Source organism: Hemicordylus capensis, chromosome 6, assembly GCF_027244095.1.
Source record: "Hemicordylus capensis ecotype Gifberg chromosome 6, rHemCap1.1.pri, whole genome shotgun sequence".
Classification (NCBI taxonomy): Eukaryota; Metazoa; Chordata; class Lepidosauria; order Squamata; family Cordylidae; genus Hemicordylus; species Hemicordylus capensis.
In genome coordinates this window covers 301,041-326,344 of record NC_069662.1, presented here as the reverse complement: position 1 = coordinate 326,344, position 25,304 = coordinate 301,041, and the positions used below count along the sequence as shown (strand labels likewise).

Below are 25,304 nucleotides of genomic sequence, written 5' to 3'. Positions count from 1 at the left end.
GCACAAAGACAGAAGCCCTGCCCTGCTGCTACCGCCCCCGGAGGTAGACTGTTCCTGCACACTGAGGTTCCAAATAGCCACCAAGTCTATCACCCGTTGAGACATCTTTCCTCCTCCACGGATTTGTCTCTTCCCACTCTAAAGCTCGCGCCGCCTTGTGGCAGGGAGTTCCGCAGAACCCTATGGAGAAGGCCTCGTCCCCTTCCCCGCACAACTTCTCGGGTGACGTCACGGGGCGGGGATTCCGCCGCCACCCGCGCCTTTCTCGTCGCCAGGGCAACCCCGCCCGCCAGTTCCTTGCTTCGCCCCGCCCACCCGTCCTCTGGGCAACCGCCTTGCTTCCTCCCCGTTGCCATAGCGACGGCCTCGACCCACGGCTCTCTCCTCCTCGTTGCCACGGGGAGTGGGCGCCCGCCTCCACCCCGCGCCCAGTTCCGGATGGGCTCGGCGCATGCGCGGCCACGGGAGGCGGGGCCCAGCCAGGCGGCACCTGGGCAGGTTCGGGCAGAAGGCGGAAGAGCGAGCAGCGAGCGAGGGGCCCGGAGGGACGGACGGGGGCCCGCGAGGGACACGCCGCCACCATGGTGAGCCCAGGCCCCGCCCCAGGGGGAGCGCCCCCCCCCCGCCGGGCAACCACATGGCAGAGCCGCTTCCGGTCCTGGGCCCTGGGGTGTCGCTTCCGGGCCTGCCCCGCCGCCCCCGGGCCCCTGAGCATGTGCAGAGGAGCAGGCAGCTGCCCTCCCCGGAAGGGTGCCGGGAGCGGGGGCTGGCGCCCGCCCGGGACCCTCCGGAGCAGGGGCGGAGATGGGGGGCGCAGTCGCCCCTTGCCCAGAAGCTCGCGCCGGAGGCTGCTCCGCTGAGCCCCCCCCACCCTCTCCCTGTGAGGGGGGGCTTTGCTCCCGCGGGGGGGGCTGGCTGGGGAGGGGGCTCGCCTCCTGCCCCCGGCTGCTGCTCTTGCCGCCGCCTCCGCCCTGCCGGGATGCTCGCAACTTCCTGGCAAACTGGTCTGCCCAGAAGCGTCGCGGGGGGTGCGGGGGGGGGTGGAGGCGCGCCCCCGGGCCTGCCGCCTAGGGTGGGGGGAGCCTGCTTGGGGGTGCCTGGCGGCTCAGCCGCTTCCACATTGTGTGGGGCGGCGGGGGGGGGGGAGGAGAGAAGCGGCAGAATTGGCTGGCAAGGCCAGGAGCTCTTGGCGTGTGGAAAGCAGCCCCCGCGACTGGGGTGTGTGTGTGTGTGAATGCCGGTGCTCCTGCCGCCTGTGTGGGACCAGGAGGGTGTCCTCGCTGGGCAGGCCCTGGTCCAAGTTCCTAAGCTCCGCTAGAATATTGCTCTTCAGTGGGAAAAGGGCTTTGGGTGGACTTAGCAAGAAGAACAGGGAGAGCCCCCAAAGAGATGCCAGCAGCCGGGGAGAAGAGAGCCCCCACCTCAGGAGGCCCCTCCTGGCTCAGCGGGCAGTGGGCGGGGGTGGTGCAAAGCCCTCTTTCCGAGACCCCTTAGCCCTGCCTGGCCATCAGGGCTTCCCTGTGCCTTGGCAGGGCTCATCTGTCCAGGCTCCGGGGTGACTCTTCTTCTTCCTTGGGGGGATTGTTCAGCTTGGCTCCCTGCCCCCCCCCACCCCACACACACACTGGTGGTGGTGGGGAGCTGGTGCCAGGACTCCTCCAGCAGAAGAGCCAGGCTTCCTAGATGAGATGCAACCAAGTTATTTGGGAATGGAAGCAAGCGGGCCAAGGACGTGGGAGGCCTTGTGAGCCACAGTTGGTGGCCTACCGAAGTGGGACTGGGACTGATTTGGGGAAGGGGCGCTTTGTGGGTGAGGCCCAGGCTGAGAACCGGCAGGGCAAGAGGAGGGGACCCAGGAGTCCGGGGCCTCTAAGGAAGGGGCCAGCAGGCAGATCTCGGCCTCCCCAGCGCCTCTCCCAGGCTCTGACCTGGCGTGCTTTGGCACAGAGGAAGCTGCCTCCTACCCGGTCAGACCCTTGGCCCATCTAGCTGAGTCTTCTAGACACTGACAGGCAGCGGCTCCTCCCAAGGTTTCAGGCAGAAGTCCCTCCCGGCCCTGCCGGGGGGTGAGCCTGGGGCCTCCTGCATGCACAGCAGATGCTCTGCCCTTGAGCGAGGGCCGCCTGCTGCTGCTGCTGCAGCTGGGAGGAAGGGCCCTGCTTGCCAAGCGGGGCCTTGCCTTGGCTCCCCTGGGAACCTGCTGCTGCTGCCACGATGGCCTTGCTGCCCCCCCAGATGCGGTTCATGCTCCTGTTCAGCCGGCAAGGGAAACTGCGCCTCCAGAAATGGTACCTGGCCACCTCGGACAAGGACAAGAAGAAGATGGTGCGGGAGCTCATGCAGGTGGTGCTGGCCCGCAAGCCCAAGATGTGCAGCTTCCTGGAGTGGCGCGACCTGAAAGTGGTCTACAAAAGGTGACTCCCTCCCTCCCTCCCTCGGATGCCTCTGAGTCCCAGTGGCAGGGGAGTCACAGCAGCCGGAGGGAGGGAGGGAGGGCCTGCCCTCCCCTCTTGCCTGTGGGCTTCCAGAGGCATCTGGTGGGCCACTGTGTGGAACAGGCGGCTGGACTAGACGGGCTCCCTTGGGCCATTTCCCACAGTCCTCTTCTCTCCTGTCCGCTGCTCCCTGCCGCAGAGTCCTCTCCTGGTGTGGTTTAGGGATGGGCACAGAACTGGTTTGGAGGCCCTTTATGGACCTCTGGGCCGGTTTGACATTCCGGCGGTTCGGCCTGTTTGAAGGGCTGGGGAGATAACTTTAAGGGCTGGGGAGGGTGCTCTCCCCCACCGCGCTGTCCTAAAAACCAGCCCTGCGGGGCGACAGCGTCTGGTTCTGGGCCCCTCCCTGGTGTGGTTGGGAGCCTCCCCTCGTGGCCTTCTCTCCTCAGCCAGTTCGGGAGGTCGGGCATGGAGGCGTGTTGAAGGAGGCAGGTGCCGCCCTACCGGCTGAGTGCCTCCCTCTCTGCCGGGGGCCACGGCCGGAGAGTGCCCAGGCTGCCCGGGGGGGGGGGCGGTCAGGCAGGTGACGGAGGAGCCCTGAGCCTGCCCCTTCTCCCCTGCCCAGGTACGCCAGCCTGTACTTCTGCTGCGCCATCGAGGGCCAGGACAACGAGCTCATCACCCTGGAGCTGATCCATCGATACGTGGAGCTGCTGGACAAGTACTTTGGCAGCGTGAGTGTGAGCCCAAGAGCAGCAGCCTCAGCAGCAGCTGGGAGAGGAGGGGCGTGTGCAGAGACGCCTCCCACCTTGGCGCGAAGAGCTTGCCTGGCGGTGGGGGGGGGGGGGGGGCTTCCCTCTGGCTGCAGGCTCCGACCTCTCTGGGGTTGGGGAAGAAAGTCCGACTTCGCTGAGCAACTCCAGTGACCCCGCTGGGGAGTGGAGGACGGGGCTTCTCACCTGGGCACCTGTAGGCAGCGGGGTCCGGGGTCTGCAGGGTCCCGCTGGGCCGGGCTGGGCCGGGCTGCTCTTTGTGAAGGCTTCATGGGGCAGGTTTGTGGCTCTCAGCCTGCTGGCGGGGAGGAAAGGCAAAAGCCAGAGCTGATCCCATTGGCATTAATGCTGACGCCTTCATCTCTGCCCCTGCCCCGATCTGCTAAGCTGGAGCTTAGCACAGGCCCGCTTGCACTGACACGCCCCTCATCGCTGCCCCCTGCCAGCATGAAATCCCGCTCAGGGTGGCTGCTAATTGGACTTAACGAGGCCTTGGCAGCTGCCCCAGCTTACAGCTCCTAATGCCCGCAGCTCTTTGTTTCTCCTCCTCCTCTCCCCTACTGCCCCCCCCACCCCGCGACCTTGTCCCTTGAAGCTTGATACCCGGCCTTTTCATGAGGCAGGCAGGCAGCCTGCTCAAGGGGTGTGCAGAGGAGGAAATCTCAGTCCTGTGGTTCCTGGGAGAGACGCGCCTGGAGGGCAGCAGGAGTGAAGAGGCCTTCTTCTCTCCACAGTCCCTCCTCTTGGAATTGTGTCTCCCAGGTGGGCAGGATTGGAAATCCCGGGCATAGGCTGGGCCGGGGCTGCTGCTGCAGCGTCCCGGCTTGACAGCGGGGGCCTCCTGTGTGGTCTCCCCAGGTGTGTGAGCTGGACATCATCTTCAACTTCGAGAAGGCCTACTTCATCCTGGACGAGTTCCTGATGGGGGGGGAGGTGCAGGACACCTCCAAGAAGAGCGTCCTGAAGGCCATCGAGCAGGCCGACCTCTTGCAGGAGGTAGAGGTGGGGCCCTGCATGGGGGTCCTGCATGCCCCCTGGGTCAGGGTGTTCCGCACCAGTGGGGCCCCTCCAGGGTGTTCTGCCGCCTGGAGGCCCCGCCCGGCCACCAGCCCCTGGGGGGCTGCTGCTGCTGCTGGCGGAAGCATGGCTGGGCTCTGGTGCATCCCATGAGTCAGCTGCTGCAGGGCTGTCTTGGCTGAGCCTGGCTCTCTGCGGCTGGCTGGCTGGCACGGGCCACTCAGCCTCTGGCAGCGGCAGCAGGAATGCTGTGTCAGGGGTGGGGGGAGCAGCAGGAAGGTGCCTCTGCCCCCCTGGCCCCTCCCTCCACAGTGGGGTGGGGTGGGGTGGGGGGCGCTGCCATGCTTAGGCCAGGGTGGGGCTGCGAGGGGGGAAGCTAGACTCTGCTCACTTGGGGCTTCTTGCTCTTGTCATGGCAAAGGGTCAGCAGACCTGAGCAGCAGCCTTGGGGGGCCCAGACTGCCCCCTCCTGAACCTGCCTCTGCTTTCTCTCCCTGCGGCAGGAGGACGAGTCGCCCCGAAGCGTGCTGGAGGAGATGGGGCTGGCATAGCTGGCTGGCTGCTGGAGCACCACGGACCGTCTCCCCCCACTGCCCCTTGCCCCCTCCCTCTGCTGCCCTGTGGGGTAAGCGGCTGTGGGGGCCGCACAGACTCTGCTGTGAGGGACCCGTGAACTGGACTGTGATTGCTGAACCCTGCAGCCTCTGCAGGGAGGGGGGCCTGGGGCCGGCTGGGGGGCTGGGGAGCCCCTCCCCCCTCCCAGCCCTGGTCCCGGGTGGTGGGGCCAGGGCTTTGCTCTTCTCTCTGCCTTTTGCCCCCCGCCCTGGGTCGGCCCTGCCTCGCCCACCACGCCAGATCACTCCATGCCCATCTATTCACACCAGCAATGTGGCTCTTCTGCCCCCCCCCCACTCAGGCGGGCAGCATACAACAGACCCCGGGGGCAGGCTGCCTTTTCTTCTCGCTGGGTGCAGTGCTCTGCTGGAGGCCAGCCCCCAAGCCAGGCCGAGCCTAGGCACACCGTGTGGGGAGTGGGGCCGCTGTGGCTCCCCCCCTCCAGGAAGCTGCCCTTTGAACGTGGGGGAGCAGGGGTGCGCGCGCAGGGGTGCCTGAGTTCTGCTGTGTCCCTCTCCAGACCCAGGAATGGGTGTGTCTTCCCTGTTTCGGAATAAAGCCTGTGCGGAAGGAAGCCCCTGGCCTGGCCGTGGTGGTTCTTGCAGGGGGCGCCCCCTCTGCTGCCCCAGGGGCGGCTGGACTGTCCTGCGCAGCAGCCCAGGCGGCGGAAGAGGAGCCTGCTGGGACGCTCCAGTGGGGCACCCGCCCGCTGCGGGGCGCAGAGAGGGCCGGCCCTGGAAACGGCGGGGGGCGGCTGCAGCATCGAAGAAGGGGGCGGGCGGGTTTCCGGCGGAGCCGCTCCCAGGGCGGCGGAGAAGCCTGTGGGGGGCGGGGGGCGCTGTCTCCCCGCGCGTGCCCTGGGAGCTGCGGCGGCCTTCACGAAGGGGAGGGCTTGGCCCCGCTTGCGTAGGCCTCGGGGCGGAGCGGTGGGCCCGCAGCAGCTTCCCTGGGCGGCGGCGGCGGCGGCAGCGCGAGCCCGCCCTGTCTGCCGTGCGTGCGCGCGCGCCCCTCCGGCCTCCGCATGGTGCGCGAGAGCGCCTTGGCTCGGTCCTGGGGCGGGGTGGGGGAGGCGCGCCTCTTCTCTGCCTGGTGGCGCTGGAGCCGAACCCTCCGAAGCCTGCAGGGGCGGCCCGGAGCTCCCGAGGGGCCTTCGCCGACCAGGGCGGGCGACGCTGGGGAGAGGAGGAGGAGGAGCAGCCGCCGGAGACCGAGCCGCGCAGAGGCAGAGTCTCTCCTCGAGCTCTTCCTGGCGGCGGGTGGAGCAACGGGAGGCAGCCAGCCCGGGCTGGAGGCGCTGCTGCTGCTGCTGCTGCTGCTGCGGGAAGCCCTGGAAGGCTGAAGCGCCGCGCCCCGAGCAGTTGGGGTGGGGGGCTGCTGCGGCGGCGGCGGCGGCGGCGGCGGCGGCGGCTGCTGCTCTGGGCTTTGCCGGCCCGCCAGACCATCTCCTCTGCCAGGCCGTGAGAAGCTCCGCCGCTCCGGCCCCTCTCGCGGAGGGGCTGCTCCTGGGCTGGGGGTGCGGCAGGGCCCCTGGCCACGCGCCTGCCTGCCTGCCTGCCTGCCTGCCTGCCTCTTCCACGAAACAGGCCCGGCTCGCATGCAGATTGGTGTGTGTCCCCCACTGCCCATCTTGAGTGGCCTGTAAAGGATCCTGGCCCTTCCTCTAACAGCCCAGGCCCAGAGGCGGAAGGTAGGCGCCCCGCTTCTCCCTTCTGTGGGGATGCCTGGGCTGCTGGTGTTTTGGCTCAGTGGAGAAAGGAAGCCTTCTGCACATGCTCAGAGACAGGGTTTAATTAAATAAGCGCAGTCCGGGCTCCGCCCTGGCAGTGGCTGGGGAGGGGGGAGCAAAGTCTCCCCAGTTCTGACGGAGGGAGCAGTGACTGGCCTGGCCCGTGGCCCACCAGATCTGTAAATAATGAGAGTAACTCATAATAAAATAGGTGCTTTTATTTCTTAGCAAAACTAGTAATTCCACGTGCTTATTTACAACAGGCCAAACGTGTTTTATTTCAAGTACAACAACATGGATCAGGACATTGAAACAACTCTTTTTTTTTCCTTTTTTTTTACAAGACTGGACATCACAAAGCGAAGAAACTCGCCACACTCTGGGACTGATGCCGGAGGGGGAAAACTTCTGGACACGTGCACACTGCTGCCTTCAGGACCCCCCCCCCCCGCTGCGTCCGCCCTCCAAATATCCATCCAGGCGGATCCCTGGGATGCAGCTTGGGATGGTTGTGAACTTGCACAAGTAGGTGCAGAAGAGCATGCTCAAAGACACCCCCCCCCACCAGACTCGCGTGTTTCTGGGTGTGGGATGCTAGCGGAGAGCCTCCTCAGCCTTGGAATGCCGACGAGCAGAGAGGCCGTGAGGAGTGGGCTGAATAAGGCAGTTTGGTGTGGGGTCTCCCTCCTCCTCCTCCTCCTCCTCCTCCTCCTCTTCAGCATCAAGAAGGTTGGACATGGGACGACTCTCTAGTGCCTGCGCGTGTGTGACAGAGAGAAAAGGAGAGCGGCTTCTGGGGGGGAGGCCCGTCTGCCTCTTGGCTGGAGCTGCGCGGGGAGGCCTCCCGGGTGACCTCTCTCCCACTTGAGCGCAAGAGAGTGTCCGACTCGGCAGAGCTCTTCAGCCGGGCCTGACTGGAGGGCGCCGGGCCTGCGGGGGGCAGGGTGTGTGTGGAGGGGGCGGGGGCGGAGCTGGCCCTTCCTTCCAAAGGGGGGCTCTTGCAGGGGGGCGTTTGCAAGGAAATTCCGGGCGGGGTGTCCGCTGCATGTCTGTCAAGACCCTTCCCCTCGGGGAAACTTCAGTGGTAAAGAACCGACCCCGCTGGGCAGTTCTGTAGAGAGTCTTGGTTTGCCGCTGGGGTTTGGCCTCGGTGGGAGAGGGCTTCTTCTGGGTTCCGCCCTGGACTGCGTCTGTAACTAAACTGGCCCTTCGCTCTTGGGCGCCCTGAGACCCTGGCGCGGGCTTGCTCATCGGAGCACCTACTTGAGGTGTGTCCGGTGAGCTTCTGCACTGCTTTAGCCCCGACCCCACCCCCAGGGCTGGGCTTTCTGTTTCCCCTTCGGAGCGTACCCACAGAAGTTATTTCTGTCCCCAGCAACCTGCAGCCCTCAGCCGGCGCCACCAGCCAAGAAGGCTTGTCTTGGGAAGAGACCGGGGCCTCCTCTCCGCTTGGAACAATGACCCGGGGCTGCTCCGCTCGTGGGGCGGGGGCTCAGGTCCCCTGGCTCCCAAGGGGGTCCCCGTGATTTAGGCTCTCGCACTGCCAGACCTTGAAGGGGCGGGGGGAAGTCCTCTTGACCTGGGGCAGGCATGGGCAGCAGCAGCCGCAAGCACCCCTGGTGGGGGTGGGGGTGGGGCATGGCTTTCAGCACCAACCGGCGCCCCTGGTTCCCACCGCCAGTTTCGTGATGTAGCCGCACTTCCTCCCGGAAGCCCCCGCCCCGTTCTTCCCCGGGACCGTTCCCTGGGGCTGTGGAACTGAAGGGAGGATCGGGGTCCGGCTCTTCACCCAGTGCCTCGAAGGGCTTCGTACACAGTCTAGGGACGGGGGTCCTCGCTGGAGGCTCCCCTTGGGATGGAAAGCAAGCTCCGACTGGGCCGCCGCCGCCGCTGCTTTGAATGCGGGGTTCTAGCTAAGCTGCCGGCAGAGCTGCTGGGCGGGGGAGAAGAAGGGTGTTCTCTGTGCGTGCGTGTGCTTCGGAGATCCCGTGGATGTGTGGTCTGCGGGGAGGGGGGGCGGGCGGGTTCTTCCTGGTGGTGAGAAGGAAACCAAGCAAATCGGCTGCCGGGAAGGAGGTGGTTGCCTCCGGACGTCCTCCATGGGGACCTTTCGCTGGCTGGCTGGCTGGCTGGCTGGTTGGCGCGGGAGGGACTTTGTTCTCCTGACTCATGCAAGAACCTGGATTTATGTCGGAAACACTGTGGATGGCCAAGTTTCTTGGGGGGGGGAGGGAGGGAGCGAGGGAGAGGGAGACCACATCACGCCTTCTCACTGGAAAGCGTTGGGGTGCTTCAGCAGGACCCTCTCGATGTAGTTCTCCAGCTCCTCGTCGTGGAGGTCGCGGGCCTGGCTGTCGCCGTCGTACTCGTCCCGGGGCACCATGGGGCCAGGAAGGAAGTGGGAGCGGTGGGCGGCCGGAGGCTGGAAAGTCCTGGGGCTGATGTCGTTGGAGAGCTTGCTGCTGGGCATGGCGCGGTGCCACTTGGGGGTGGGATACTCGTCCCCTCGCAGGACTTCGTTCCAGGCTGCCTCGTCCTCCTCGGGGAGATAGCGGTAGGGCGGGCGGGCACGAGGGGAGTAGGCCTTCGGGGCGGGCCTGGCGTCTTGGCGGCGGGTCGCGTAGGGAGGAGGGGCCTTCTTGGGCTGGTCCCGCGGCGCGGGGGCCAACATCTTGTTCTTGCCGGGCGGCGCCGCGGGGCCGCTGCTGCTGCTGCTGCTGCTGCTCTTCTTCTTCTCCACGTCGTTAATGATGTCGATGACGTCGTCGGCCGGCAGGTGGAGTTTGCTGGAGAGCTCGATGAGGCGATCGATCGTGTTGGGGTCGATGTCCTCCTCTTCCTCCTCTTCCTCCTCCTCCTCCTCCTCCTCCTCCTCCTCCTCCGGCGCTTCGTTGGACCGCTTGTCCTCGGCCACGTTGCCCTCCTCGTCCTCAAAGAGCAGGGAGCTCCCTTGGCCCCCGCTCCTCCTCGCCGCCGCCGCCGCCGCCGCCTCCTCCTCCTCGGACTCCTCCCGGGCGCTGGCGGCCTGGCGCGCCCCCTGCCCGTCCTCCTCCTCCTCCTCCTCCTCCCCCCCGTCCTTCAGCAGGTACTGCAGGAGCAAGTCGGAGGCCATGTCGGCCAGGCGCTCCTCCTCGGCGGCCGCCCGGCGCGCCTCCTCCGCCTGCCTCCGGCTCTCGGCCAGCTCCTCGTAGCGCCTCTGCAGGAGCTGGTGCTCCAGGTGCTGCTGCTGCCTCAGCTTCCGGGCCCCCGCCCAGGCCTCGCTGGGGGGCGCTTTGCGCTTGGAGGGGGCCCGCCGCTGCTCCTGCTCTTCCAGCCCCTTCAGCACCTCCTTGCGGGCCTCCCTGTCCCCGGAGGGCACCGCCCGGCGCTCCTGAGGGGGCTCCTCCCTCTTGGCGGCTGGGCGGTAGCGCTGCAGCGCCTCCAGCATGGCCTGCAGGCTCTCCCCTTCCTGCAGCTGGTGCCGCTCCTGGCCGGCCGCCGCCGCCGCCTGCCCGCCCTGGTCTTGGGGCTCGTCTCCCTCCTGGGTGGTTCCCCAGCCCGGGCCCCTCTCTGGCGCCACTTCGGAGCTCTCGGTCTCGCTCCGGACCCTCTCCTCGTTGGCGCTGGGTTCGCGGTCCTTGCGGCCCTCGTGGGGCTGCTCGGGCTCCAGCTGCAGGGCTTGCAGGAGGACCGCTGCCAAGGCTTTGGGGTCCACGTCTTGGAAGAGCTCGCCGGGGGGCTCCTTCTGGCCTGCAGCTCCTGGGCCGCCCTCGGGCAGCGAGTCGGCCTGGATCTCAGGGGCCGCTGGTCCGTGGGGTGCTGGGGGAAAAGCTTCTCCCGGGCGGGCTTCCTCCCCCAGAAAGAGAGGGGCAGCTGCAGCGCGGAGGCGGCCCTGGCTCAGCAGGCAAAGGGAGAGGAGCCACGCAGCTCCGCGCAGGTCCCAGGACAACAGCATCTTGCCACGGAGGGGGGCTGCTGCAGGGAGACACAGAACAAAAGAGCGATCGCAGCTTGCCGGAGGCGACGGAGACCCTCCCAATCAATAGGGCCCTGCGAGAGGGGAACGCATTCCAGGGGGCACCTGCTGGATCACCGGCACCCTCTGAGGAGCTGCCGTCTGCCCCCGCCTGCGCAAGCGCTCCTGCTCAGCCTCTGGATCTGTGCAGCACCCGCTCATCCCTCGCTCAGATGAGGCCGGAGAGCGCAGGGGGAGTCCGGGGGCTGCTGGGTCGGCCGTCTTGCCCAGCGGCAACCTCCTCCTCCTCCCCGCAGTGCCCCCCCCCACGCTCGCCCCATGAGAAGCCCCCCAGCAGGGCAGCCAGTAGGAGCCCTCTCCCATGGCTGCCCCACCCCGATGTTCAGGGGCATCATCCTGACTTGGAACATGGAGGTTCGCTTTAGCCGTTAGGACAAATCGCCGGTGATGGACTCCTCCTCCTTCACCCAGGGCTCTAGGCTCGGTTCCTCCTGAGCGTATGTTGGACTCTGACTCTCTCTCTCTCCCTCTCTCATATCCCCTGAGAGACCTGCTGGCGGTTTTCGGAAGCAAGTTTCATGGGGCTCGCAACCGAGAAAGGGCGCGTCCTCTAGTTTCTTACGGGCTCCCTGACATTTCCACTGCTTGCGCGACTGCCTTTCTCGCTCTCTGGCCTCTGTAGGGCTGCTGGTGGCCAGCGCGGGCGTCAGCGCGGCTCCTTCTGCCTTCCGGGCACAGGCAGCGGGAGGCGCCAGCACTGCCTCCGCACCCCACGGGCTCAGCGCGTTGGACTTGGGACGGGAAGGCAGACACGGGGGGCAGCATCCCACCCTGGGTGAAGACACACACACACACGCACCCCCCCGGCCCCGGCCCCAGCCACACATCTCCTCTCGCGCCACAGAGGCACCGGATTCAATGGGACAGCCGCTGGGAGAGGCTTGGCGGGCGCCGCCCCTCGCACTGGCTCCTGCCCACCCGCTGCTTGGCTTCCACTCACGCCCCCCTCCCCGCTGCTGCATTTCTGCCTTCTCCGCTGGGCAGCGAGTGTGTATGAGTCCCCCGCCCCCTTTCTCACAACCCTCCACCCCTGTGATGCCTGCCCCACGGCTTCTCGGTGGGTGGGAGGGCTGTGCTGGGGTGAGCAGGGGGTCTTTCTGGTCTGCATCTGGGGGAGGGAGGAGGAGACCTTCCTAGTGGGCTGAGGGTCTCTTTATAGCCCTTCATGGGGGTCCTGCTCTCTAGGGAAGTGGCCCCAACACAAAGCGGGCAGACCCCATTTAATTCCGAGCCAGGACGGGGGTCTCTTTCCTGAAGACCTGGCCAGTGCCAGACTCCTTCATAGGGGACAGCTGGGATTTCTCTTCTCCTCCCGCCTACCCTTATGTTTGGAACAAAGAAACACCTGCCTCCTCGCCGGCCCAAGAGCTCTTACGGAGGATGGGGCCGGAGCGCAGTCCTAGAGCCCCTGCTCTGCGCGCCGAAGGTCCCAGGTTCAAGCCCCGGCGGCAGCATCTCCCGGTAGGGCTGCGGAAGAAGACTCCTGCCCGAAACTTGGGAGAGCCACTGCCAGTCAGTGTAGGCGGCAATACTGAGCTAGATAGATCAAGGGTCTGACTCGGTAGGAGGCAGCGTCGGACGTTCCTCCCCCAGGCAGTTGTCTCCCGGCAGTGACTCACGGGCATAACTGGTTCTTGCTTCCAAGACAGCAAGAGGGAGAGGGACCTGCGCGCGCTCCCCCTGCCTCTCTGCAGTCCCCACACCCACCGCCCACTCATGCAGGCGACGGCTTTCCAGCTCCCAACGCCATCACTTCCCTGAGATCCTCTTGCTGCCTTCTGTTGCCTTCCCTTCCCTTTCCAAAGGAGCGGCCGCCACCCCCTCCTTAAATGCCCTTGCGGGAAGGCGGCCAGTTTTCAGCCCCTCTCCGTAGCCGGGCCCCACCCCGACCTGAAGGGGTCGGCACCACCGCATCCCCCTTTCTCTTAACAACCGCGTTCACAACTCGATCCCCGCCCCCCTTAGAAGAAAGCGCTGCTTTTTTGCTGGAGACCCTCCCGGGAAATGTCTAATGCGGACCGCCGCCCCCCCCCTTCCGCCACCCGAGGCGTGCACACACCGTGCTTTGTAAGGGACTCTTCCATCGAAGACATCGGCCCTGGCCTCAGTCTGGCCGGGCTAGCCGGCGGGGCGGTTACGGAGGAGCTTCTCCACCTGCAGCCCTTTCCCCGGGCCTCCCCGAGGGCCGAGCGAGCGCCCTCCCCTCCTTGCCGCTTCCTGGAGCTATCGAGAGCCTCCCTCCCGCCCGCCCGCCGCTCTCCGGGAACCGCTCCAAGGGACCGCCCTGCAACGAATTCCCCCATCCTGGGCCGCCCTGCCAAGGGAACCCCTCGCCGGGCGACGCTTGCCGGCGGCCCGCCCTGGGAGCAGCGCCTGCCCGCGGCAGTTGGAGCCCCCGCGCTGCGCTGTCCCCAGCTGGGATTCCGGGCCAGTTTCGCCTCCTTCGCCCTTTCCGGCGGGAGGGAGGAGAGAGAGAGAGAGAGAGAGAGCGCGAGCGAGCAGTCCCCCGCCGCGACCCTCCGTGCCTGCCTCTGGGGTGGGGAGGGGAGGGGGCGCGTTACCCGCTCGGTAGCAGCAGCTGCGCCGGCCAGTGGCTGCTGGGGGGCGGGCTCCACCCCACCCCTTTGTCTCTCGCTGTCCGCCTGTCCGGCGCGCTCGGCAGGGCTGGCTCGGCTGGGCTGGCGTTCAGCACCTTGGACAGGGCTGGGCTGGGCGGCCGCTTTTGTACTTCTCGCCAGCCCCACGTGGGGGGCTCCATTGACGTCAATGTTCATTCATAAAATTCGAGTACGATTGGAGGGGAGCCCCGCGCTTGCGCAGGATGGAAAAAGCCCTTGGAATGAATGAATGGAAAGGAATGAATGGAGCGGGTGAATGAATGCGGAAAAAGAAGAAGAAAGCGAAGCGAGCCTGGACTGGTGAATGAAGATGGGTGACGGCGGCAGGCAGGCAGGCAGGCAGGAGGGCGAGCAAGCTGCCTCCAGGGGCCTCCTCGGGGGCTTCCCCCTCGGTGCCCGGAGAGGGGAGGCCTCTTGGGCCAGCGGCTGGGAAGGCGCCATGATCCAGCCATCCAGCGGCCCTTTGTTCCCAGGTGGGCCGGCTCCGTCCCGCCCAGGCGGTGCCAGTCAAGCCGTCGTCGCGTCAGGCTCCTTGCCGCTCAGGCGTGACCGGCCTCAGGGGAGCGGCAGCGCCTTGCGGGCTGGGCAGGGTGGCGCAGCGGCGGCCTGTGCCTGGGGGAGCCCGCCCGGCGCCGCTCGTGTGCTGCGCGTGCCTCCTAGCCCGCCCTCCCGCCCGCCCGGGGCCCTGTTCTCGCTCTCGCGCCCCCCCCCCGTCTCTGTGCCGCCTCCACCCTCAAGCGCACTTTCTCCTGGAGGTGCGGATGCCACGCGGGCTGCCTCGCCTGGCCTGGCCGGCTCTCGGGGTGTGTGTGTGTGTGTGTGTGTGTGTGTGTGTTCCCCCGCGCCTCTCAGCAGCCTGCTCTTTGTCTCCTCTCTCCAGCCCGCTCCCGCCCCTCGTGTCTGCTTTGCCCCCCCATCCCACCCCTCTCTCGACGGCCTGGAGGTCCCTCCTTGGTCCCCAGGTTGAGAAGCTCCACCCCCACCTCTGACCCTCTCCCTTTGCCGTGCCAAGGGGGCATTTCTAGGGCACTTTCAGGTGTGTGTGTGTGGGGGGGGGCAATGAGTCACTCGGGCTCTGCAGTCTGTCCTTGGCAGTCTTCCCTCCCCCTTCCTGGCGGTGCTGACGCCTCCTCTGCTCCTCCTGCATTTGTCAAACAGCCCCACAAAAGTGGGAGGGGGAGCAGCTTTGCTTCCACTCTTTTTGTGCCCCCCCTTCTGCATTCTGATCACCCCCCCGCCAAGCCTTTCCTCCTTTCCTCCAAATCCTCACGTTTGGATTTTGTTGCAATGAGGGGGATATATTGGGGTCCATATTCTCCCTCCCCTGCCCAGTGCTGCAGCAGTATCAAGGGATCTTTCTAGGAGCTCCTTCCGGGCAGTGGGGGGCGGGAGCACAAGCTGACGGGGGGGGGATCGCATCCACTCCCCTCATCTGCCAAATGCGCCTATGACTATACGTATTTATATACCACTTTCCCACAAAAGTTCTCAAAGCACTTTACACAGAAAAGTAATTAGTAAATAAAATAGAATGGTTCCCTGTCCCCAAAGGGCACACCATCCTTAAAAACAAAACAAAAACATAATGTCGACCCGACGAACTGCCACTGGAGGGATGCTGTGCTGGGGTTGGAGAGAGCCGGTTGCTCTCCCCCGTAAACAGAAGAGAACCACCACTTTCAGTGTGCCTCTTGTCTCACGCAGCTTCTGCTCTCTGCCGTAGCTGCTTGGTCCACCACTTCAATCTCAGTTCACACAACCAGACACATCCAGGGATCTGTGCCATGTTTCAGTCCTCAGAAAGGAGTTTCAAGGAACGCCCCCCCACCGCGCTTGACCTGAGTCACTCAGACCTGGAGAAAGCTTGAGGAGTAACTTCTCACGTGATTTTTTTTTGGAGAGGAGTGACCCTTTCAGGAGGAGTCTATGTTTTGGGGATTGAAGATATTAGGTTTAGTGTATGTGTGTGTGTGTGTGGGGGGTGTTTCAGGAAAATGAGGGGGCTTCTCAAATGCTGGGGGGGGAGGTTGTATGTGTACTCCTGGATCCACCAGCATATCAGACTTTGCCATTCAAGGCCAAATATTCATATCTGAATATTGCACAACATTCCTCCTCAAATCTGAAGGGGTTAGACTTGTGGGCAGCCTTCTGGATGGACTGGGTTTTGAGATACTTCAGGTAGGATCAGCTGCCAGAGAGGAAACACCCTTTGCCTGCTGTCCAGTTGCATCAAGCACTGAAACCAGATAGGGAAATGAAGCACCCTACTTAGGTCTGAAGTCTTGTCACCTTAAGTGGGGCAGGGGGGGAATGCTTGACTAACAAGCAGAAGGTTGCCGGTTTGAATCCCCACTAGTATGTTTCCCAGACTCAGACTATGGGAACACCTCTATCAGACAGCAGCAGTATAGGAAGATGCTGAAAGGCATCATCTCATACTGCACGGGAAGAGGCCATGGTCAACCCCTCCTGTATTCTACCAAAGAAAACCACAGGGCTCTATGGTTGCCAGGAGTCAAAATCGACTTGACGGCACACTTGACCTTTCCCTTGACTTCGGTCGTGCTGCCACTCAGCCTTTGACAGTCCAATACGCTTTTCATGGATTATCTGGTTGCAGTCTTTACACCAACCCTGCAAGGTAGGAAAGGACAATCAGCTCCACACTGCAGCTGGGGCATGCCCCAGGCCACTCACTGAGTTTGACTCTCTTCCCCCTGTGCCAGGACTTTCTCACTACCCCCAGCCTCTCTTGGGCTTGAACATGCTTCTCAAGGCTGTGCCCTGCCCACCCCACCTCCTTCAGGGTGGCGGTGCAGAGAGAATCTGTCCCCCTCAGGGAGAGGCAGCTGCAGCCTGTGGTGGTGGTGGTGCTGGACTCATGCCCCACCAGACCCTTCATCCCCCAAACCATCACTCAGGCCCCAGAGTTCAGGTTTCTGGGGAGCCTCAGGCTAGGGCAGACCCAGACTCTGTAGTCCTGCCCCTCCTCAAGGGCTGACCTTTCCCCTCCGGAGTGAAAGACTGGCCCAGCCCTCCCACTCCTCTGTTATGCCCGCGTAAGCCCCAAGGCTCAGGGCTGGATAGGAGAGAGGAGGCCCCTTCACTCTCCAGTAAGGAGCTTTTGGAGCTCACGGATGGCTTTCAGGTGGACTGGAGGTCTGTTGAGAGCTACTATGCAGGACAGCTAAACAGAACCTCCATGTCCAGAGGCAGTATACCTTTGGATCCCAGTTGCTGGGAAGCAACAGGTGGGGGTGGGAGGCTCTTGCCTTCCTGCTTTGCTTGTGGGCTTCCCAGAGGCATCTGGTGGGCCACTGTGGGGAGAAGCGGGGTGGCCCTGGGCTAGGCAGACTGTGCCTGCAGGCAGCCGTGTCTGACCTTCTTAGATGGGGCCGTGGTCTGCTGAAGCGGTGGCCTCCCCTGTGGGGCCCCTCCCTCCACGGCACAGGCGACTCCCTCCTTCCTGCTCACTGGGGCATCTGGGTGGCTGCTGCAGGAAGACACAGGGCTCTGCAGAGATGCCCTCCGGGCCAGGCAGAGTTACTCTTCTCTGTTGGTGGTGGTGGTGGTGGTGGGGGGGAGCTAGCAGTAGGGTAGCCCATGAAGATGGGAGCCAGTGCGCTGTAGTGGTTAGAGAGTTGGACCAGGACCAGAGAGACCGGAGTTCAACTCCCGCCTCAGTCAAGGAACAGCCACTGGGTGCCTCTGGGCCAGCCACTTCTCTCTCAGCCTAACCTACCTCACAGGGTTGTTGGGAGGATAAACAACCATGTACACGCCTTGGAGGAAGAGTGGGATAGAAATGCAAAAATAAAACAAATAAAATAAAACAAAGATGTCATTGCAGAGGGCGGGGGGAGTCGGGGGGGGGGGCTTGTGCAGCATTGAGGAGGGGGCTGTGAATGGACACGCAAGACTGGAACCTTGGCCCTCCTCCTGCAGAAGGCAAGATGGTGGAATCAGGCCTGGGACTGGAGGAGGGGGTGGGTGGCAGGGTGGCAGGGTGGCAGTACAAAGGGGGCTGCCTGTCCATCCCTTGTTCTCCAGTCACTCTGCCCTCCTCAGCAGCCCCCCAGCCCCTCTCCACACACACACACACTCGGGGGGTGGGGCCCACTGCATGCTCACCCCTCCTCGGCCCTTTCCCTCCCTCCCTCCCTCCTGGACAATGAGCAGCTCCCTCTGGGGGGGGGGATGATGCCGGATTTCTGGGCTGCCAGAGCTGAGACGGATGCCTGGGCAGTGAGTCACTCCTGCAGCAGGAGCCTCTGATTGTGTGAATGAATCAAAAGGGCTCCATCCCCGCCGGGTGTAAATCCAGAGCAGAGTCCCCCCAGTCTCCCATTCTTGCTGTACTGCAGGAGGGGAGGACTCCAGGGCACCGTGAGGAGGGACCCAGCTTGAGAGGTGGGCTGGGGGTGGGGGTGGGGCTGGGGGGGCTGGGTACAGCCGTGGCGGGGAGGGGGGCCGCAGCGGTCCTTCTCAGCAGTGGCTTCAGGAAGCGGCTGATTCCGCTCCATGCTTGGCCAGAGCCGGTGGGTGGATGCCCAGAGGGGAGGGGTCACGGGGGAGTCTTGATGGCCACACGGCTTGTGCCGGCCCCCCCCCCCGGTCTCCCTGCTCTCCTGTCAGCCTTGCGCACCCTCCTCCGCATAGGTCCTGGTCCTCTGCGTCCTGCTGCTCTATAACACCTGCCCTCACCCCCAGAAAGAAAACCTGGATTGCAGCCACAGCTGCTGCTGCTGCTGCTGCTGCAAAGGTGGGCCTGGGTCCGGGGATGCGCCCACCCACTCCTCCTGGGGAGAGCCACAGGTGAGAGAGCAACAGGTGCTCTGCTGACTGACTCTGCAAGACCCTTCCCTCTGCAGTGAAGGCCACACAGAAGCAGATGGCGGTGGGGGTGGGGGTGGCATTTTGGAAAGGGAGCTTGCAGGTGCGAGGGGAGGGGCGGGGTGACCCTTCCCAGCAGCCATCTTGGAGCTCCCTTCTCTTCTGTTTGCCAGCTCACAAAGGGGGGGCATGCCTAGGACCAGCCTGAGGAGGAAACAGTGGGGAGCCCTTGCTGGGGTGGGGTGGGGTGGGGTGGGGCGGAGCACCTTCCTCCTTGCACCCTGCATCTTGGTGGGCTGCCTTCAAAGGGTGGGGGGGTGCTGTGACTGGGAGGTCCAGTCATCGCTGGGCTCCTGCGGGAGGCTTCTGGGGGCAGCAGGAAGTGGAGGCTGGAGGCTGGAGGCGGGCTCTTTTCCTCTCTCCCAGATCTGTGCCTTACTGGCCCACCTTGGCCTCTGGATCCCAAGCTGGCCACCAGTCTTGATTCAGACGCTGCTGCCTTTTGGGGTTGGCTCTGGCCTGTACATAGGAAGGCAGGAAGCAGCTTTGTCCAGAGTCAGTCCTTGGTCCGCCCAGCTCAGGATTGTCTACCTAGACTGGCAGCGGCTTCTCCCAGGTGGCAGGCAGGAGGAGTCTCTCCCAGCCCTGCCTGCCGATGCTGCTGCCAGGGGCTGGGCTGGGGCCCTTCTCTCTGCAGAGCAGATGCCCCAGGATGGCGCTCCAGCCCCGCCCTCCCCTGCAGCTGCAGGCTGAGATGCTCTCCAGAAAGCCCCGGCCATCATCCTCCAGGCCCTCAGCTCCTGCAGCCCTGGACACCCGGCCTCCCCCTCTTGGACCCTCCCTGCAGGAACCTGCCCTTTGACCTCCACTGGCTGCCCTCCTTCCGTCATGCCAGCAAGGAACTGGCCTTCAGCCCACCACTCCTCCTCTCCATCCCTCCGCTCCAGTGCAAGAGCCGTCTCCTTCTCTAGGGACATAGGAAGCTGCCATCTACTGAGTCAGACCCTGGGTCTCTCTAGCTCAGGATTGTCTGCACAGACTGGCAGCGGCTTCTCCCAGGTGGCAGGCAGGAGGAGTCTCTCTCTCAGCCCTCTCTTGGAGATGCTGCTGCCAGGGAGGGAGCTTGGGACCTTCTGCTCTTCCCAGAGCGGCTCCCTCCCCTCAGGGGAATCTCTGCCAGTGCTGCTCACACATCAAGTCTCCCCTTCATCTGCAACCAGGGCGGACCCTGCTTAGCTAAGAGGACAAGTCATGCTTGCTCCCACCAGACCAGATCTCTTCTCTGCCTGCCTTCGGCTCCCACCCACCACCTGTGCTTTGGAAGCTCTTTCTCCCCCCGCCCCCCCCGCTTTCTCTTCTTCCCCCCCATCCATGTATGTTGCATATTGTGCACTTGGGGGTGGGGGGTGGGGGTTCTGGTATGGCGGCTGCAAGCCAGGTCCTCACTCCCACTCCTGCCCCGCCTGCCGCGGCTTCTGTGACGTCTGAACCTGCCAATGTTGGGCAGAGAATGTCAGTGACTGACCTCAGCCTGACTTTGTCCAGCCCACGTCAAGTGCTGGTTTCAGCTGTCTGGCTGCGGTCAGGAACCGAAGTTCCCTGCCCGACATTGGTGGCTTCAGGCAGCCTGGAAGCCAGGCAGCTGGTGGTTCCCTCCAACTTACCTGTCATGTTGTGGGCAGCTGCCCTCTCTTTTAAGGAGTGAGCCCCTCCCTCCCAGGGTCCTCACACCTCCCTTCCTGCCCTCTGCACATCTCTCCCTCTCCCGTCCACGTTTCCTCCTCCAGCTGCCACCTGCTAAGCTGTTCTGATAAGTCCCTGCATCTCTCTCTCTCTCTCTCACACACGCACACACACACACAAACGCGCATACACGCCTTTGCCTAATATGGTCAGCACCTTCCCCACACAGCCAGCCAGCCTCCCTGGACTTTTGCACTGCTCTGTCTATGAAGTACTAGCAGTGGGGGGCGGGCGGGTTGGGGGGCAGTTTCTGAGCCTCTTCATCTTCATAAACAAATCAGCTGCTGTGATTCTGCACCCATCGAGAACAAACACCGCCCCCCCCCCCAGCCCCGTGAAGAGTATTTCTGGTACAAAAAGCATCCTCTGCGAAATCAAAGCCATGAGTCACGGGCCTTGGGCAATTCTCGCGTCTGTGGTGCCTGTTTCTTGAGCTGAGTGCCGGAAAGGTGGCCGCTGCGGATGTCCCACTTTTGCGGGGTGAGGGGCAGACCCCGCCCCACCCCGGCCTTGATTGCAGTCTGCTTTGCCCTGATCGCGGGGGGGGGGGATCCAAGCGGGGGGGGGCAGGCTGTGGCGGCAGTTGCTGCTGCTGCTGCTCCTCCTCCTCCTTCCCAGAGCGGCCTTCAGCGCAGGTTCTGGGGCTGAGTCCTGCTGCCGCCAGGTCACGCCCAGCTCTCTGATCTTGGGGGAGCCATTCACTTGGTAGCATCTGGGTGGTCCCATCCTGCTACTGAGCCCCTAAGACCACCCCTCACTCACTGCAAGGAGGGAGGGAACCGCGTTCAGGCTGAGAGCCAAACGTGGGCAAGGAGAGAAGACTTGATGTGTGTGTGTGTGTGTGTGTGTTTGCGGGGGGGGGGGGGGCGATTGTCAGCTGCAGACCCTGGGGGGGCTGATAGTCCCTCTCCCCGCCCCAGCTGACGGAGAGTGGCTGCTCTGGTGTGGGTCCCCTCCTGGCTGCTCTTTGCCACACGTGGCTGTCCTCAGGCTGGAAGGCATGGTGGGGTGGGGTGGCCCTTTGGCCTCGTGGGGGTGGAGAGAAGCTGCTGCAGGCAGGACCTTCCAGGCCTTGCTCTTTTCTGGAAGAGTGCTGGGTGTGGTGGGCTAGCCCTCGCGGGCTGAGCTGGCAGCCGTGGGCTCCCCAGAAGGGCCAGAAGCCGGGGCCCCTTGGCCTTCCACACCCCCACACAAAGAGGGCCTTCCTGCTGGATTAGGCCATGGATGGGACCCCCTTGCCCAGCCTCCTGCTTCTTCCCACAGTGGGCAGGCCAGATGCCCTGACGGGGAGCCCACCAGCAGGGCAGGCAGGAAGGACCCCTCTCCTCCATTGCCTGCCAGCAACTGGGATTCTGGGCTAGACTGCCTCATAACATGCAGGCTCCCTTTAGCCGTAAGGACTGGCCCCGAGCTGGCATGTGGGAGCGGCTGGTGTTGTGGGGCCGGAAGGCATGGTGGGTTCTGCAGGTGGGTGACCGGTGGGGGCCCATCTTTGCTGCGTGGCTTATTCTCCTCTGAAGATAAACTGGAGATCTAGAGGCCCACATGTCTCCATGCTTGGGGCTGCTGGCCTGTTGGGTTCCCCCAGCCATGTGTGTGAGTGAAGGGGAAGGTGGCGTGGGGTGAGGGCCCCGCTCCACCCTCCTGCTCAAGCTGCCACAGGGGTCTCGCAGCCGCTGCGGCTCTCTTTCTCTGCTGGGTGGGAGGCTCTGACTCACAAGCACAGCAATCGGGGAGATGATGAGACATCTTTGCTGGTTAATTAGGCACGGTTTATAGCTATGTGATGGGAGGGGGTAGGAGGGAGGTGTGGGTCTCAGTCACTCTCCAGCCAGATTTGTGTGGAGGAGGAGGAGGAGGAGGAGGAGGAGGAGGAGGAGGAGGAGGAGGAGGAGGAGGAGGAGGAGGAGGAGGGAGGAGGAGGAGAAGGAGGAGGAGGAGGAAGAAGGAGGAGGAGGAGGAGGAGGGAGGAGGAGGAGGAAGAAGAAGGAGGAGGAGGAGGAGGAGGGAGGAGGAGGAGGGAGGATGAAGACGAGGAGGAGGAGGAGGAAGAGGAGGAGAAGGATGAGGAGGAGGAGGAGGGAGGAGGAGGAGGAAGGAGGATGAGGACGAGGAGGAGGAAGAGGAGGAGGAGGGAGGAGGAGGAGGAAGGAGGATGAGGACGAGGTGGAGGAGGAAGAGGAAGAGGAAGAGGAGGAGGAGGAAGAAGGAGGAGGAGGAAGGAGGATGAGGACGAGGTGGAGGAGGAAGAGGAAGAGGAGGAGGAGGAAGAAGGAGGAGGAGGAGGCAGAGGAGGAGGAGGAGGAGGAGGAGGCGGCAGAGGCAGAGCTGGCCTGGGGCCTGGGGCTGGCTTGGGGGCGGTGGTGGGTCTGTGCCAAGTGGGGAAGCAGCCTGCCTGTCCTTGTGGGAGCAACAGAATTGCTGGGGGCAGAGAGGGGGCTGGCTTCTCCTGTGGGGCTGGCCTTCTGGGCCACCTGGCCAGGGTGGGCCACCGCTGGCCTTGCCCCAACTAGCTTGTTCTTCAATTTGGTTGAAGAAGAGGAGGGGGTAGAATAGAGCCCTCCAAGTGAAGAGATGACCTGTGTATATGTGGCGGTGAGGGGGTGGGGAATGGGCCTGATCTTACCTGATGCCGAGCAATACTCCACACGGCCCTCTCCTCCCTTTCTAAAGCACCCCAACCCCAACCCTCCCTCCCGCCCCAGATCTGCATAAGAGGATCCCTGCTGGATCAGGCCCAAGGAAGCCCATCTAGTTCTGCAGCTCCAAGTTTCCCACAGTGCCCACCAGATGCCTCTGGGGAGCCCACAGGTAGGATATGATGAGGTGTGCCCCCTCTCCTGCAGGGGGAACCCCCCCCCACAAACACACCCTGCCCCCCACAGGGATGTGAAGGCCTCCTGCCCCGGGGAGGAGCCTCTGCTGCCCCTTCCTTAGAGGGGGGGCCTCTGGCCTGCCTGCCTTCCTCTACAGTCTACCAGAGCGGAGGTTTCTCCTGCCCCTGAGATCTGGTCTGTGGTGTCACCTGAAGTGGCCAGCTCTATGGATCAGTCCTAAGGCGAGATTTGGGATGGACTACCTGCCATTCGCCAGTGGCTACCAGGAGTCACGTTGCATTGCTGCTGCTGCTCTGGGCAGGCAGAAGGGAGCCCGGACGACGCCTAGGTTCACTGGGAGGGGCAGGGGCAGAGCGAGGGGATGGGGAGAGGACCCAGTGGGGTTCCCATCCGGGGTCCTGCTGGGTCCACTTCTGGGTGCCGATGGCTCAGAGGCAGACAACCAAGGTGGTCGGGGTCTGGACTGAAACTCTCTGGGGAAGGGGTGAGGGGCCTGCTGGGTGAAGAGAGAAGACAGTGTGTGTGTGGGGGGGCTGCATAGCCCTCTTGGACTCCCCAAAGGGCTGACCGGTCGAAGAGGGGAAAGGCTCCACTGCACCGAAGGGCAGGACTAGGGCACTTAGGCTTAAGTTAAGTTAAATTACAGGTGGGTAGATTTGGGAAGAACAGTCAGAGAGGTGGCTTCACGTTGAGAGCTTAATGGGGCTCTGCCACTAGAAATGTTGAGTTTCTAATGGTGGAACCAGGCACTGGGTTGGGGTGGGGGCATTCTCTTTTGCTGCAGGTCTTCAGCAAGAAGCCACCAAGAAGCCATCTGCTGGGACGTTCTGCCTCCAGCGTGGGTGGAACTAGGTAGAGGCATCAGATTTTAGAACTGGGAGGGAGCTGGGTGTTCTCTTCTCCCCACCCCCCGCTCAGTGCAGTGAAACAGCTTCAGCATCTCTGGCAGCTTCCTGTCCAGGCTCTGTCTGAGAACCCACAGCAAAGGAGAGTCCCCCCCCCCCACTGCATGAGGCAGACAGTTCCACTGCCTAATGGCTCTTATAGTTTGGAAAATCCTCCTAATGTCTAGCCTAAATCTGTTGCCTTGCTGTTTCAATCCAAGGGTTCTCTCCTGCCCCCAGGAGCCGTGGAGAACAAGCCCACACCTCCAGCTTCTCTTTTCCAGACTAAACACACCCATCTCCCCCCACCATTCCTCCTAGGACTTGGGTTTCCAGACCCCTCGCCGTCTTGTTGCCTCTCCTCCTCTGGGCCTCTTCCAGTTTATCAACACCCTTCTTAAAATGCAGGGCTCAGAATTGGGCAGAGGGCCCCAAAGGAGGGTCTGGCCAAAGCAGAATGGCCACTTCTTGTCATGACCTGGACACTCGGCCCCCAAGACTGCATTGGCCTTTTTAGCAGCTGCATCACGTGGCTGGATCATGTTCAACTTGTGGTCCACTATGACATCTAGGTTCCTTTTACATCTGCTGCTGCCAAGCCAGACTTCCACCCATCTTATGCTGGTACATTTGGGGTTTTTTTAACCTTACAAAATGCAGGACTCTACGTTTATCTCTGCTAAACTTCAGCTTGTTGATTGTGGCCCAAAGTTGGAGCCTGTCCAGATCATTCTGAATCTCAGTGCAGTCTTCTGAGGCATTCACCAATTCCCCCGCTAGCTTTGTCTCACCTGCAAATGAGAGAAGGATCCCTTCAAGACCCCTTCTTCGTCCAAGTCATTTAGGAACATGTCAAAGAGCCCAGGGCTCAAGGCGGAGCCCCCTGGGGTGCCCCACTCGGTCCTTCCGCTGAGCTGACGTGGAACCATTAACGGTGGGCACTCGTTGGGTATGGTGCTTCAGCCAGCTGGGAATCCACCAAATGCGAGGACCGTCTTGTCCACAAGGATATTGAGGAGACTTTGTCAAACGCTCTGCTGAAACCGAGGTCTGCTACGTCCACAGCATCCCTCTGGTCAGCTAAACTAGCAACTCTCTTCAAAAGGAGACGAGGTTTTTCTGGCATGACTTGCTCTTGGCAAATCCACGCTGGCTCCTCCTGATTCTTTTCTAGGTGCTTGCAGACAGGCTGCTTAAGCGCGTCTCTTCTAGGACCTTGCCAGGTCTCCACACCCAGGGAACAGGCCTGTCCTTCCCCAGCTCCTCCCCGCCCCCGTCCCACACACACACTTTGGAAGACAGCAGCTTCTCTTACTCGTCTCTGAGGGGTCCGGTTCCCTTGGATGTGACTCATCCAGAACTGCAGACTTCAACTCCTTTAAGGGAGGTGGATTCCCTCCTTGCTTCATCAGGCCCAGCTGGGCCACAATGGCCTTGAGGGAGGAGGCAGATGCCCACGAGGCACGGAACAGCTCGGCCCCTTCTCTGTCGCTCATTATGTTCCCCGTCTCCCTCTTCTTGTTTTTGGCAACCCTCGCGAGCCTCATTCACTCCAAGCCTCGACTTTCCTGGCAGCCTCCTTATAGGACTCCTCCTTCCTTGGTTATCTGCCCCTCCTTCTTCCTGTGTGTGTGTGTGTGTGTGTGTGTGTGTGTGTGTGTGTGTGTGATAAGGACAGCCCTGCTGGATCAGGCCCCCCAAGGAGGCCCATCCAGTCCAGCCTCCTGATCCACACAGTGGCCCACCAGACACCTTTGGGAAGCCCCCAGGCAAGAGGGGAGGGCATGGCCTCTCTCCTGCTGTTG

General features: G+C 63.4%; 2 protein-coding genes across 7 annotated transcripts; one reads left to right on the top strand and one right to left on the bottom strand.

The window, feature by feature from the left end:
- The first annotated feature begins 355 nt into the window (after positions 1–355).
- On the top strand, positions 356–5,414 carry AP1S1 (adaptor related protein complex 1 subunit sigma 1). 2 transcript variants are annotated; one of them, XM_053261747.1, is made up of 5 exons: positions 356–584; positions 2,236–2,414; positions 3,061–3,169; positions 4,067–4,210; positions 4,729–5,414. In XM_053261747.1, the coding sequence occupies exons 1-5, from the start codon at positions 582–584 to the stop codon at positions 4,774–4,776; spliced, it is 483 nt and encodes a 160-aa protein (XP_053117722.1). In that variant the 5' UTR covers positions 356–581; the 3' UTR covers positions 4,777–5,414. The 2 variants fall into 2 exon arrangements, with proteins under 2 accessions (XP_053117722.1, XP_053117723.1); XM_053261748.1 differs by having other exon boundaries at positions 363–584; positions 4,067–4,204.
- A 1,349-nt stretch (positions 5,415–6,763) lies between these two features.
- Positions 6,764–19,721, bottom strand: VGF (VGF nerve growth factor inducible). 5 transcript variants are annotated; one of them, XM_053261743.1, is made up of 2 exons: positions 19,700–19,721; positions 6,764–10,520 (listed from the first exon to the last, which is right to left on the bottom strand). In XM_053261743.1, the coding sequence occupies exons 1-2, from the start codon at positions 19,704–19,706 to the stop codon at positions 8,836–8,838; spliced, it is 1,692 nt and encodes a 563-aa protein (XP_053117718.1). In that variant the 5' UTR covers positions 19,707–19,721; the 3' UTR covers positions 6,764–8,835. The 5 variants fall into 5 exon arrangements, with proteins under 5 accessions (XP_053117718.1, XP_053117719.1, XP_053117717.1 ...); XM_053261744.1 differs by lacking the exon at positions 19,700–19,721 and adding an exon at positions 13,143–13,294; XM_053261742.1 differs by lacking the exon at positions 19,700–19,721 and adding an exon at positions 12,641–12,810.
- Between the last annotated feature and the right edge of the window lie 5,583 nt (positions 19,722–25,304).